This window comes from Drosophila subpulchrella, chromosome X, assembly GCF_014743375.2.
Source record: "Drosophila subpulchrella strain 33 F10 #4 breed RU33 chromosome X, RU_Dsub_v1.1 Primary Assembly, whole genome shotgun sequence".
Taxonomy (NCBI): domain Eukaryota; kingdom Metazoa; phylum Arthropoda; class Insecta; order Diptera; family Drosophilidae; genus Drosophila; species Drosophila subpulchrella.
Genome location: NC_050613.1, coordinates 14122613 through 14135843, shown reverse-complemented (window position 1 = coordinate 14135843; position 13231 = coordinate 14122613). Strand labels below are relative to the sequence as shown.

The following is a 13231-nucleotide window of genomic DNA, read 5'->3' as shown; positions in this document are numbered from 1 at the left end:
TGCTGGGGACTTTGTTCCGGGGGGAAAGTGGAGAAAAGGGGGCTAGAAGGGGGGCCCTGGCTAAAGACTAAACACGATTTCCTGCCCTCGGGGCGCGGAGGCAACAACGTGTCGTATGAGCAATGTCTCGGTGCAAACTCGAGGCGGATGTGTAATCATTTTATCATATTACCCCGGAACCCCGGATCCCCGGAAACCCCGGAACCTCGTAACCCCGTAACTCGGTAACCGTAGACGGGGTCGTCCGTTGGCCAGTGTTTTAGCCACGTTTCGCTCGTTAAGTTCCGTCGTCTCGTTGATGGCGGCGCAAATTCAATTAAATTAAATACATGGCGAGTCGTGGCGAAAAGTGGGGAGTCTCGAGACTCCGGCCTCAAGTCTTGGCCATTTTTCGCACAAGAAGGAAAGGCAGAAGAGGCCCGAGAAGACCAAGAAACAAGCGGTCGGTCTCTGCATTTAAATTTCCGCTGAATTGCGCTCGGCCGACGCTTATAAATCTTAATTAATTAAAATACACAAAAATACACAACACAACAATAAGCTTCGACAAGCCGGAAAGTTTCCATACGCATGGGAAATAAACATGGCCCAAAAGGCAGGCAAGCTTATAAATATCTGCAGTTTGGTGGATCAAAATTATATAATTTATCTGGCTCTTATATGTACACTGGTCGGCATATGTATTTTGACAAAATAAAAGTTAAGTATACTCATAACTTGAATTTACTTCTTGTAAACTATAGGCATCAATGGAAAGGTAATTTCAATGCCGTTTGAATGATACAATACATTTCTTTACCCATTCAGTACTTATTGAAAAGGACGAATTTGTGTAAATCAACTTTGAAATTTTAAAAAAAAACTTTTTTCCTCGTCTTGAAAACTTAAACTTTTTGATGCAAAAAGTTTCTTCAAACAAAAATAATAGTAACTGCAAAAAGAATTTTTCAAATATCATTTTGCTTATATTTTTTATGATTTTTTGAAGGTGACAATGTCGGAAAAAATTTGTATTAAAAAGACAAAAATATGGCTCAAATGCCTGTTTTTAAGCATTTTCAAAAATTCATAAAAAATATAAGAAAAATGATTTTTGAAAAATTCTTTTTGCAGTTACTATTGTTTTTGTTTGAAGAAACTTTTTGCATCAAAAAATTTAAGTTTTCAAGACGAGGAAAAAAGTTTTTTTTAAAAATTTCAAAGTTGATTTACACAAATTCGTCCTTTTCAATAAGTACTGAATGGGTAAAGAAATGTATTGTATCATTCAAACGGCATTGAAATTACCTTTCCATTGATGCCTATAGTTTACAAGAAGTAAATTCAAGTTATGAGTATACTTAACTTTTATTTTGTCAAAATACATATGCCGACCACTGTATATGAAAAGTCGGGAGTAGAAATATTTTACTGATCTTACTGATTCATTAAAAGAAATAAATATTTCGAGTAGTTTAATTGCTAGTTTTAGTAGTTTGCTGCTTTTTAAATAATTATAGAAATCCATAGACTTTTCTAAATTATGTAACATAAGTATTGACATTTCAAGGCCTGCTTTTTTCTTTGCCGTTTAGTAAACCTAAAATTGTAACATTTAAAATGTACCCTTACCTTTAAATGCCATCACATCATTGCAATTATTATACCCGTTACTCGTACAGTAGAAGGGTATATTGTATTTGGGGAAAAGTATGTATTCTAAGATAAATATATTTTTGCTCAGGATCACTAGCCGAGTCGATCTAGCCACTAAATTAAAAAAGAAAGAAAACAAGAGGAACTAAAATTTACTGGGAATATACTGGATATACTAAAATGTTATAAAGTTGCCATTAATATATGAGAAAATAGGGTGGTAACTCTTTCTTTTCAGCAGGTAGGATTTATCGAACGACAATTGCTAACGCAGCAACCCGATATATTTGTTGAAAAACTTGTCGTCTGACAATCCAGTTCGACATTTGGTATTAATAAAAGGGAGTTGACGCTGACTTGTCCTGATTTAATATATTCTTCTCCTACAATGGCACAACGGCCAAAAAAGGAATTCGAAGACTCATCGGAAGAGGAAAACGAGAAGTTCAAGAATTGGCTATTCAGCGATGAAACGATGAAGTTGATTAATGCGATGGACTCAGAGGAGGAAGAAGAACCGTCCACAAGCCGTAAGCGCAAGAAGAAGCGCCGAAGGAAGTCCTCTTCGGAGGACGCAGAGCAGGAGGATGGTCCCTCTACAAGCCGCAAGCGCAAGAAGAAGCGCCGCAAGAAGTCCAAGTCTCGTGACAGGTAAGACGGAACAGATTTTTTTATTCAAGGCTGACCAGCTAGACAGCTTTACGTACTTATAACATGGGTTTTCTTCAATTTAGGGCCCGAATGGCCGTAGAAGATCCAGAGATAGATGAACCCATACGAGTTGACACCTCGTCTGAACGCCTTTCGCCCTGGTAAGCCATCTTGAGTAAATTAGGCAAATAATCCAAATTTCATTATTAAATTTCATTACAACCATTTCAGTGCCCCGGTCTTAGAACCGTCGGCCAATATCCAGGTTGTGGATTTCAATGGTGTGGTGGAGCCGTCGGAAGCGGAGGGTCCTGGGAGTTCTATGGCTAGTCAGGAGAAGTCAGAATCTCCACCCTCCAAAGCAATGGAATGCGAGATGTCCGAGGAATCTTCCTCGAAAGTAGGTGAAGATCCTACAAACCCTACTTATCTACCACGTGGACAAGATCCAGAGACAGATGAACCATTACGAAATGACACCTCCTCTGGAGGCCTTTCGCCCTGGTAAGCCATCTTGAGTATATTAGGCAAATAATCCAAATTTCATTATCTAATTTTATTAAGGGTCTTAGAACCGTCGGCCAATATCCAGGTTGTGGATTTCAGTGGTGTGGTACCGCCTTCGGAAGCGGAGGGTCCTGGGAGTTCTATGGCTAGTCAGGAGAAGTCAGAATCTCCACCCTCAAAAGAAATGGAATGCGAGATGTCCGAGGAATCTTCCTCGAAAGTGGGTGAAGATCCTACAAACCCTACTTATCTACCACGTGGACAAGATCCAGAAGATCCAGAGATAGATGAACCATTTCGTAATGACACCTCCTCTGGAGGCCTTTCGCCCTGGTAAGCCATCTTGAGTATATTAGGCAAATAATCCAAATTTCATTATTTAATTTTATTAAAACCATTTCAGTGCCCCGGTCTTAGAACCGTCGGCCAATATCCAGGTTGTGGATTTCAATGGTGTGGTGGAGCCGTCGGAAGCGGAGGGTCCTGGGAGTTCTATGGCTAGTCAGGAGAAGTCAGAATCTCCACCCTCAAAAGAAATGGAATGCGTGATGTCCGAGGCATCTTCCTCGAAAGTAGGTGAAGGTCCTACCAACCCAACTGGTCTACTACGCGGAGAAGGAAATGACCAGAATGTCATCTAGACTATATGACACGGCTATGATCCAGGAGCTTACCATGACCTGAAGAAACTAAACCTGCTTTCGGCTGGATATCGGAGGTCCCTAATCAACCAAATACACACAAAAAAAAACTGTTCGATGTTTACACAGTTAAATATTCAATTAAAACTTAAAACAAATCTGGTTAGAGCCCTGGTGATATTAAAATGTGATGTCATGATCATATGGCATTCATATAAATATATTTTTTTTAGCGCCTTTTAATTTCGGTTTATGTCGGTTTGGTGCTTGTATATCTCCATCTTCCTTGCTACATTTAGCTGGGTAGGGGGTATCTGATAGTCGAGGCCCTCGACTGCAGCGCTCTTCCTTATTAAGCAATATTTTTTACAAATCACCTCATCAGCCAGCTACGATTCCACATGAGTACGTAAATGTTCTTCACACCAAATTTCACAACAGAATCTCGAATCAAAGTCGAGTTACCATGGGCTGGTTTCCGTTTTTCCTCTTTCTGGGGGGCACTTAAATTTGCCCTCAATTGCGGCTGCTGCCGTCATGACGAACTTCCTAATAAAGTTATTATGCCCCAGAGTTAACAGCAATTACATGGCCCCTCATCGTCATTTAGCATCTCTCGGCATCTGTCAACTTTATTTTATTTCATTTTATTTTATTTATTCCTCTCGGCCGCCTTCTTCCCTGGTTTTTGTGGCGGTCATCCATCGGCTCATCATCAAACGCCCCAAAGAACAGTTAGCTTCTTCAGCTTTTTCATCATCTCTGTGAGCGTTTTTTGCTGCTGACCCTCCGTTTTTCTAATCGAAATGATTTTGCTTAATTCATCTTAATTAGAGGAGCCAAAAGGCAGAGCCCAAAGTTTGCTGACCGACGGGGCTCTCAGATCTCTCGGATTTCTCGGATTTCTCAGCTTCTGCATCTGTCGGCAACTAAAATATAAATAAATAACATAAAACACACAACATAAGACCACGACAACAAAAAAGAAGGGGCAGAAGAATTATATTTGCCAGCCGGTTGCTATTTATTTTAATTTTAATTTGCGCTTCTGCGATGTCCGTTAGCTTTTTCGCTGGGTCACCAGAAGTTCTTGGGAAAAGAAATAGTAATGGCGAAGATGATGGGCTCAGCTGGGAGTTTTCAGCTCTAGAAGTCAATTTGAAAACGGAAGTAACTGCTTAAAACGAAACTAAATTCGGTTTATATTCCGCGCCTTTTAATTTAGCGGTTTGATTCTTATTCCCAGAATTCCAGATTATAAAGCGCTGCCGGTTTATGGGTAATCAGAGTAAGAATAATACTGGTTCAGCATTTTATTCTCTTATATTTTTGCAACAAGCAGCTCTTATTTAGTTTTATTTTTCTGAATATTTTTGGTGACTTAATGGAAGACTACGTTTTTTTGGCCACGAACAGATATGGCAAACTGGCTGCAAAGACTCAAGTCACTTGCCTGTTTGCCTTGCCGCAAGATTTGTGCGAAACTTTGCGACAGTTTGCCACAGGATAAACTTGGACTTATCGCCATAGCCGCACAAATTGAAATGTATTTGGGAAGTTTTGGATTCAGCGGATTCGAAGAACCGGAGAATTTTCCCCTGCATGTTGGCGCCATCGACTGGCGCCAAATCATTCGCAAGTCTCGATTCTCAATGACACCTGCACGGATTGCCGTGTAACACTTTGATTTTATTTCTGCCTGCCTCAGTGATACAGACATATTTTTTATTTATTTATTTACCTCGCTGGCAACGGGTTTTCAAAAGCGCGAGACCACGCGACGTATACGCAACGCGGGTCTTGTGTTCGCTGGAAAAAATGTTGGTCGCGTGGGCGTTTCGTCTTCAGACAAAACTGGAAAAAAAAAATCAAAACAGAAACAGAAATAAAATAAAACCTGCCCCACAACTCTGGGCCATAACTTTGCATTTTGTTTTTATTTTTATTTGCGCCTTTTTATATTTCGACTCCGGCCACAGAAAACATCAAATGACAGAGAAAAATGCTAATAACAATAACAGCAAAAACGGGCGACATCAAAACAAGTTTTCGTGTCGCCGCACACTGCCAGAAATTGCAATTGAGTTTGGCTTACTTCGGAAACAAGTTTAAAGTTTATGGCCAGACAGTTGGGGGCTTTAACTTCTGACATCAACTTAATTTGCAAGAACTTCTGAGGAGTTTTTATAGCACGCATTCTGAAGGTAGCTTTTTTAAGGAAGTAGTTACACTTTATAAATATAACTGGCTGAATTATTGAAAGTAACTTATTGACTGGACCAATCGATTTTGTGTCACAAATTATTGTTGACAGTGCTTAATATAAATCTTAAAATTATAAACGAATTTTATAGTGTCGCCGTTTTCAACTCGAATCAAGTCAAACTTCATCTTGTGTTTGTACACTTTTGCGCATTTAATTTCGACTTCTGCTTTTGTCATTTAGGCAACCGATTTTTATTGCAGTTTTTGTTTCGATTTTGGCTCGAAGACTTTGAGATTTTTGGTCAAAGGCAAATTGAAAATTGTAATAAATAATTTGCGGAGGCCGGACAACGAACGTGTTAAGGAAAATCAATTATCTAATTGTAATCGAATGGGAGTTGTGGGCGTTGAAAAAGAGGCATTCAAAAGATGTTAAATCAGAAATGATGATTAAATAATATGTTTTCCCTAGTCGGCAGTATTTGTTTGACCCAATTTTGTTGGGAATGCCAATACATATTTGTAGTTTATTAACAGGCAACAAGACCCTTGTTTTACTTGTAAAAATAAGGAAAATGTTGGTAATTGAATTAGAATATGCATACAACGAATACATTGTATTCCTTTTCTATTCCTTACTGAAACATTGTTTGGAATTGTTTTTACGAATATGTTAACATATTTTAATTTGGGTCCACAAAGGTGCAATTTGTCACTCTAAAACTCATTTTATTATCTAGCTGAGATAAATCTTTGAGCCGCCAAATTCCGTTGACTTATCAAATGCTTAACTCGGATATTTTCCAATTTGAATGCAAATAATAATGGGACAAAAAGGCCGAGATTTATGGTTTCTATTTTTGGCGATAACGAGGGTCCCCCGTTCGGCAAATGAAAAAATGTTAAAACAATTTATTAATCAACACCGGCAATTTGTTATATTTCCCTGGACCCTCGAGTTAAGATCAAACAGAGCCCAGGGAGACCTGAGCATCTGGAATTAGTCAGTGTTCGAGTTTGGCAAATGGATCGTAAATCACTCGCCAAAGTCTGAATCAGATCCAGAATGCAAATGTTTCGGTTTCATCATAATGATCAGCGTTTTGAGGCGATGACACATTTTTCACGCGCTTCTTTTTCCGTCGTTTTTAAGCCGAGACCTTAGAGACATATTTCATTTGGCACCTTAAGATGACGCTAAGATGTATTTTACTGGACCACTTTGAGTATCACAGCGATTTGTGTGGGAATTTGGGCTTATTTTCCTGTGTATTTAGACCAGCGGGGCCTCTTGCATTTTGCATTGTCTTGGCAGCAAGGTCGTTTGGGTTTTTGAATTTTGGTTTTCGGTTTTAGGTTTTCGGTCTTTGGTCTTTCGTTTTTTCCGCGGCTTAAACGAGATTTGAATAATTGCAGCGGCGAGAATTTATGATGTGTGCGAGTGCCGGAATTAAGCTGACAATAATAGCAGCAAATCTGCGGGTGAAGCACTTGACAAATTGCGAAAAAATAATCATTAACATGACCCCAATTAAAAATTATTGCTCAATAAAATCTCATGATAATTTAGACTTGATTGAAACAGTGAAAGCATTTAAAATATTGCTAATTTAGAGCTGAAATAGTCTTGAAATATGCGATAATATTAAGATTACCTTTTAACGAGTCAGAGGGTACTCCATCTTTTTTTAAAATATTTTTCCTGACTCCTTCTACCCAAATGTCCCCTTAAAAATGCAAAGAAAAACACCCGACCATCATTTGTTATGCTCAACCCAAAAAGGCAAATCTTATCGGAAGACAGCCCGGAAAAAACAGAAACCCAACCCAGAAACCGTTCTTATCAGCGGCTTGTCAGGCCCGCCGAAGACATTACCCAGAAAGCAAGACTGAAACCGAAACCCAAACCTCAAGCCGAACCCCCTGAAAAACCCACCAGAGACCCGTTCACATTTAACCTTTTTTCGGTGGCGTTTCGAAATTGAAAGTTTGGCGCTGAAACTGGTTTATTTGGCTAAAAACTAAAAGCCAGCCACCGCAGCGGCTAACTGCAACCAACTGCAACTAAAACAGCAGGCACAGTGGCTAACTTTAATTTAATGCCAAGGAGGTGTCATCAGAATTCAGAAATATGTCTGACTTAATGGATAAACAGTTTTATTAATAATTATATTAAATATATTGGCTTTTATAAATTTGAGACCTACTAATACAAGACCAAATATAATTGTTATTGGTTTATTACATAAATTAAGAACCATTTTTGTTAAAATTTTACAGATATTTAAAATAAATCTATTTTAGATCTTCTATGAAAATCTTAATAATATAATAATAGGTTATATATAAGTTAATAATATGAAGATATATATATTTTTAATTGTATATTCATTTTTTTTTATAAAAAAAAATATTTCACATCTAATTTTAAAGGTTAAGATAGAGATAATAAAATATATTTATATATTAAATTTATATTTCATTATTTTTTAAGTTATTTAGTTAGTGCATTGCACAGAATTTAACCACTGGCCAGGGGCCCAACCTACATTTTCCACATTTGGGGATCTTTTCGGCCGACTTTCGGGCCTTATTTTGGGTTTTCGGTTGCGGGCTTTCAGCCATCGTATTGTCTGCGTTCTACCGTATTTCATTCGCTCGCTTTCGGCTTTGTTTTGGCTGTCTTGGTGGCTTTTTTGGCTAATTTGTGTGCACCTCTCCTGTCAGAGGCGTGTAATTGCCATGGCAGTTGGCCGACGGGGGCGTGTTGCCACTCCCAATTACCCAGTTTTTCATTTTTCCTTTTCGATTTTCCACCGTTTGATATTTCGGGGGGCTCAGGTTGCTTTTGGGCCAACTTTTGCCAGCCGAGCCGAGACAAACCCGAAATTATTTACAACTTTGGCCTTTTGCACACAGCACTGATGACGCATGCACCTGTCAGACAACCGAATTCGCCTTATTTTACCAGTTTGCATCCTTAAAGATTTCAGTTTTTTGTTGTTGCAACCAATCGGGGATACTGGGTAAGTGTTAAGAAACAACTAGTGGAGAGTTTCCTGGTGGTGCCATAAATAATTACAAACAACTGGCCGAACTTGGGTCAGAATATTTTCCAACTAAGGTGTGCGGTTTTGGTGGAGGAAAGGTTGCAGGCCAGTCCATGCAGCTGGTCAAGTTTTTGGGGTTTTTTTGGCTTGCATCTTGAACACGAAAAAAGATTAAGTACAAATTGGTATGACAGGATTTTCTTGTGGCCGGAATGATTCAGCTTAACTCTTTGATTTTGTTGCGGCCCTCTGAATGCTGAAATAAAGAATCTCCAGTTCTAATTGATTAGTTTGTTGATTTAATTATTTTGAAAATTTAGTTCAAAGTGTTATACAATTACAAGTTATTAATTAAATGACAGTAATTAAAATAATAGTGCATTTTAATATTTAATTAAATAAACTTCAAAAATAATTGTATTTATTAATTAAAGTCTTAAAGGCTTACAAATAAAATGACATCATTGAATTTGGCTTTCATCACTCTTATCAACAAATGTTTAATTGCAAGTAATTTAAGCAAGTGGAATTTCCACTTTTCCGCCCTTTTTCCAACATTTTCCCGCCTTTCCCCCTTTCCGCAGTTGACCTGATCTCTTTGACTGCATCTGCATCTGCATCTTGGCTTTGTCCATCTGTCGGGGGTTCCGCCTGTGTTTAATTGCACTTTAATTAACTTGCATTGTTCAAAGCGTCGTGTTAGCCCTCTGTGGACCCCCTTAACCCCCTGGTCCTATTTTCTATTCCTTTTTTTTTTTTTTGAGAAAGAAGAAAGTGCGGTGGCTGTCAGTTGTTGTTTGTATTTGTTTAAAAAGTGTTGCTGCAGTTGTTGGGCTCAGTTCGTTTCAATGTGTCGGTGTATCTGTGTTTGCACTCGGCGCCCGTGTGTGTGCGTGCGTATCTGTGTGAGTTGTTTTGAATGCCAACTCAAACAGTCAAGTGTCGTGCAGTGAACTGTCAATAGAGTGTACCAACATTTCGCTCGGGCAAATAGAAGCAACTCGTTTTTTTCCCTGTCGCAGATGAGGCAGACGGAACAAAAAGAGTTTATATAAATGTGAAATGCGGAAAAAAAGCGTGACACCAATGGAAAAGTATATACTCTATAGGGAAAAGAAATTTTAACATGCCTTACCTCATTTGTGATCATCATTTCGGCAAAAAGCTCGCCGTATTTGGGGGTTTTCTTACATATGCTCAAATATATTTGAGAAACTCAAGTTAAGTCTTTAGTGGTGTGACTCGTTATATAGTTTTGGTTTCGGTTCACACTTACCTTTAATTTTGGATGGTTCTTAAATATAATATTGCTGCCACAAGCTTAAAGAAAGTGTTTCCCTATAATATCCTCACCCCTTTCAGAAGGTGCACCTCCTACGTAATCCCCTTATCGTGGGTGGGTGCCACTCAGCTGAGAGTCAGTCTGGGGCATCGCTAATGAGACCACGTCTTGGTCTTGCAACCAGCTTCCCATTGTCCTTGTTCTGGCTACGACTTCCTGCTTTGGTCTTGCCTTTTGTTCTCCGGCCTGCAGTGTTTTTTTTTTGTTTTTGCACACCCCCGGCCATTTTCCAACCCACTTTACCCGCTTTTCCACCTGCTGACTAATCCATTTCATTGAGAGAACTCGCCTTACTCGCCGTCGCTCGTCTGTGGTTTATTTTATGAATGAACTCGGCATTTCATTCATTCGCGCTAAAGTTAAATACTACGACTGAAAGGACCAAAAAAAAAAAAAGAAGAAGGATTCGTGGGTTTGAGAGCGCATATATACATACATATTCATACACCCGAGGACATGCAACGGTATGCAGGAGGATATGCGCTTCCGTCTTTGGCGAATTCCTGCCGATGCTTTCCTCGTCCTGGGCTGCCAATTAAAATGCCACCGCCAGGCAAATGTGAGAGTGCCTACCACAAAACCCGACGATCCTGTCTAGCGCAATTGCCAGGGAAGCCAAGATGACGGTGGCGATGTGGATGTGGATGTGGATGACGATGGCGGTGATGATGGGGTTGCCACGCGGAGGAGACCTTTTAATGACTGTAAATCAAGCGTGCTTTGCATTTTTGCCATCCGCCACATCCTGGCATCCTGCAGGCATCCCCACATCCTGCGACACTGAGCTACATGCCAGGGAAAAATCTAAAACTTCCACCAAATCGATATAAGTTTAACATATACATTTACACATTTATATTTGTTAAAATGTAACTCTTATTTATAAATCATATAATAAAATAACAATTTATCACATTTCTTAGTGGTTCTAGCACGTTCAAACTGATTTCCTGTGGAACAGTGCAGCCTGGATTGGGGCAACAAACCCGTGTGACATGCGGCTCGAACTTTCAAGAGCCTTGACTGACTTGCAGACTTTTCCCGGCGGTGCTGCCGGTGGTGCTGAAGCTTCTGGTGGCTCTAATGGTTTCGGTGGTGGTGATGTTGCCATAAGCTTGTGGGCGGCTCGTAGGCGTGGCCAATTAGCATTTGGACATTCGACAGTGTGACAGAAGGCAGAGCTAAAATAAGGGAGATTTAAGGGTATTTTCTCTAAACATTTGCAGTACTCTTTTTCAGTTTATTTAAAGGTATGTATTTTTATAAAATCTAGGAGATTTCCTTGATAAATTAGGGTTAATAAAACATAAAGCATATAGCTCAAATGGGTATTTCTTTGGCGACTTTAACGCTGATAACAAAACGCAGTAAATCCAAAGATGGCCGAAGAAAACCATTGCATTTTTATTAATTTACAATATGGAAAATTCAACATTTAACAACTATAGTGTATTCAAAGATAGTAGCTTGGATTTTTATATGAAAATCTTTTTGAGGCTGGCACCGAATCTAAAATGTCCTGCCTTGATGCAAATTTTTTTTCAATTTAATCATGCAGTTAAATATGTGTTGTACTATGCCTTTTGAATGTAAAATGCCGATATTTATTTTTATTTTTCAGTGATTACATTTTATTTGGGGTCTCTGAAACTGGCCTAAAATTAGAATACCCCTGGCAACGCAGGGTAGGGTCGTCGCCAAGGGGTTCCCCCGACTGCGGCCCAAAATGAGTCACGTTGCAGCCACGGACCGGAAGTGAATGATGCAGAAAAAGGCACAGGCAAAGGCAAAAAGCAACAGCAACAAGGGCTGGGCAAACACAAAGGACCCAAAGTCCACCCCCGAAGTCAAGGAGCAGAGTTGTGACGTTGACAAATGCCTTGGAAGGGATGTGGATCTGCCTTTCGGGGGTAAGTGACTCAGGCGGTAATCAGTGCACCTGCTCCTGGGCACGCGACCCCCTTTGAAAATATATTGTATGTTTTTCCGTTTGTCCGTGTGAGTCAGCCAACCGAATAGTGTCCTTTTTTGGCTTTTCGGGCCCCGTTTGATAAGCACGAAATTATGCAACCGGCAACTACAAAACACTCTCCTCGGGGAAACACAGAACCGTCAGTCAATCACTTAGTCATTCGTTTATTGAGTTGAGTTCGTTGTTGCCCAGGCACGTGGCGAAAATTAGCCAATGACCAAAAGTTGGCCAGATTTGGTCACACCAACCTAAAACTTTAAGGCAATTATGAAATACAATGCAAATAAAAACTCTAGTCTATTTAATACTCTTGTACTTTCAAACGTAATGGTCGCAGATACATCAACAGAGTGACCAGCTCTCGCAAAAAGTATGAAATAAATAATTGAAGTTTTGTGCCTCCAATAAAAAGTTTATGGTCCTACTTAAATTGTGCTTCACATTCCCAAATAAATGTTAAAATGTCGTAAAAATGTTCCGTCTACCATAAAACTGCAAATTGTGACCTGGTCAACTAAATTTATTGTGAAAAATTGCTACAGCCACCCCAGCAGCTTTGAAACAGTTGGAAATTAGAAACCCCCAAATGGTGAAATTATTGACCGAATGCTGCGCCAATTTTGGGGTAAGTGCAGCCATAAACTGAAAATTTGCAACGCATTCCAAAATCATAATCCATCCGCAAACCCTCGTTGTTTTTGTGGAACAATCGATGACCTCATTATCACATTACAAGGCATTTACATAAAAATATTGGGCTTTTGTTTTTCGGGTTATGAAATAATTTATTAAACACAAAAGGCGCTGCAATTAAAATGCCAAAAATATCTCCGATTATAAATACAATAAGCTTCCCAAAATGATTGCACTTTGCGGCAATTTCATTCCAATGAAGTGTTTGATGAAATGACAATCAGAAATGCAAAGAGCACATAATCCAAAAAAGGAAATTCAATTAAATTTAATTTATTAATTTTGCAGGCAGTTCAAAACATGCGATATTAAATTTAGTTTGGTAGTCAAAAATTAATATTGATTTAATTGATGCTGTAAGGAAAAGGACTCACGAATTGTAATATTTTGTTTCTTTGGTAATTGGAATTGATTCAAAAATAATTATCTCTTGTTTAAGGAAAAGCAATCCACAAATAGGGATGACCAGACAGTAGAAAAAATCAAAGGTTATTATATTATTATAAATACTCGAACTTGTTTCCCCTTTTTTGAT

The 13231-nt window shown here is 39.0% G+C and overlaps 1 protein-coding gene across 1 annotated transcript; it reads left to right on the top strand.

Moving 5' to 3' along the window:
- The first annotated feature begins 1981 nt into the window (after nucleotides 1–1981).
- LOC119557427 (transcriptional regulator ATRX homolog) lies at nucleotides 1982–3602 on the top strand. Its single transcript, XM_037870179.1, has 5 exons — nucleotides 1982–2286; nucleotides 2370–2447; nucleotides 2518–2790; nucleotides 2851–3126; nucleotides 3197–3602. The coding sequence occupies exons 1-5, from the start codon at nucleotides 2024–2026 to the stop codon at nucleotides 3432–3434; spliced, it is 1128 nt and encodes a 375-aa protein (XP_037726107.1). The 5' UTR covers nucleotides 1982–2023; the 3' UTR covers nucleotides 3435–3602.
- Nucleotides 3603–13231: the final 9629 nt, after the last annotated feature.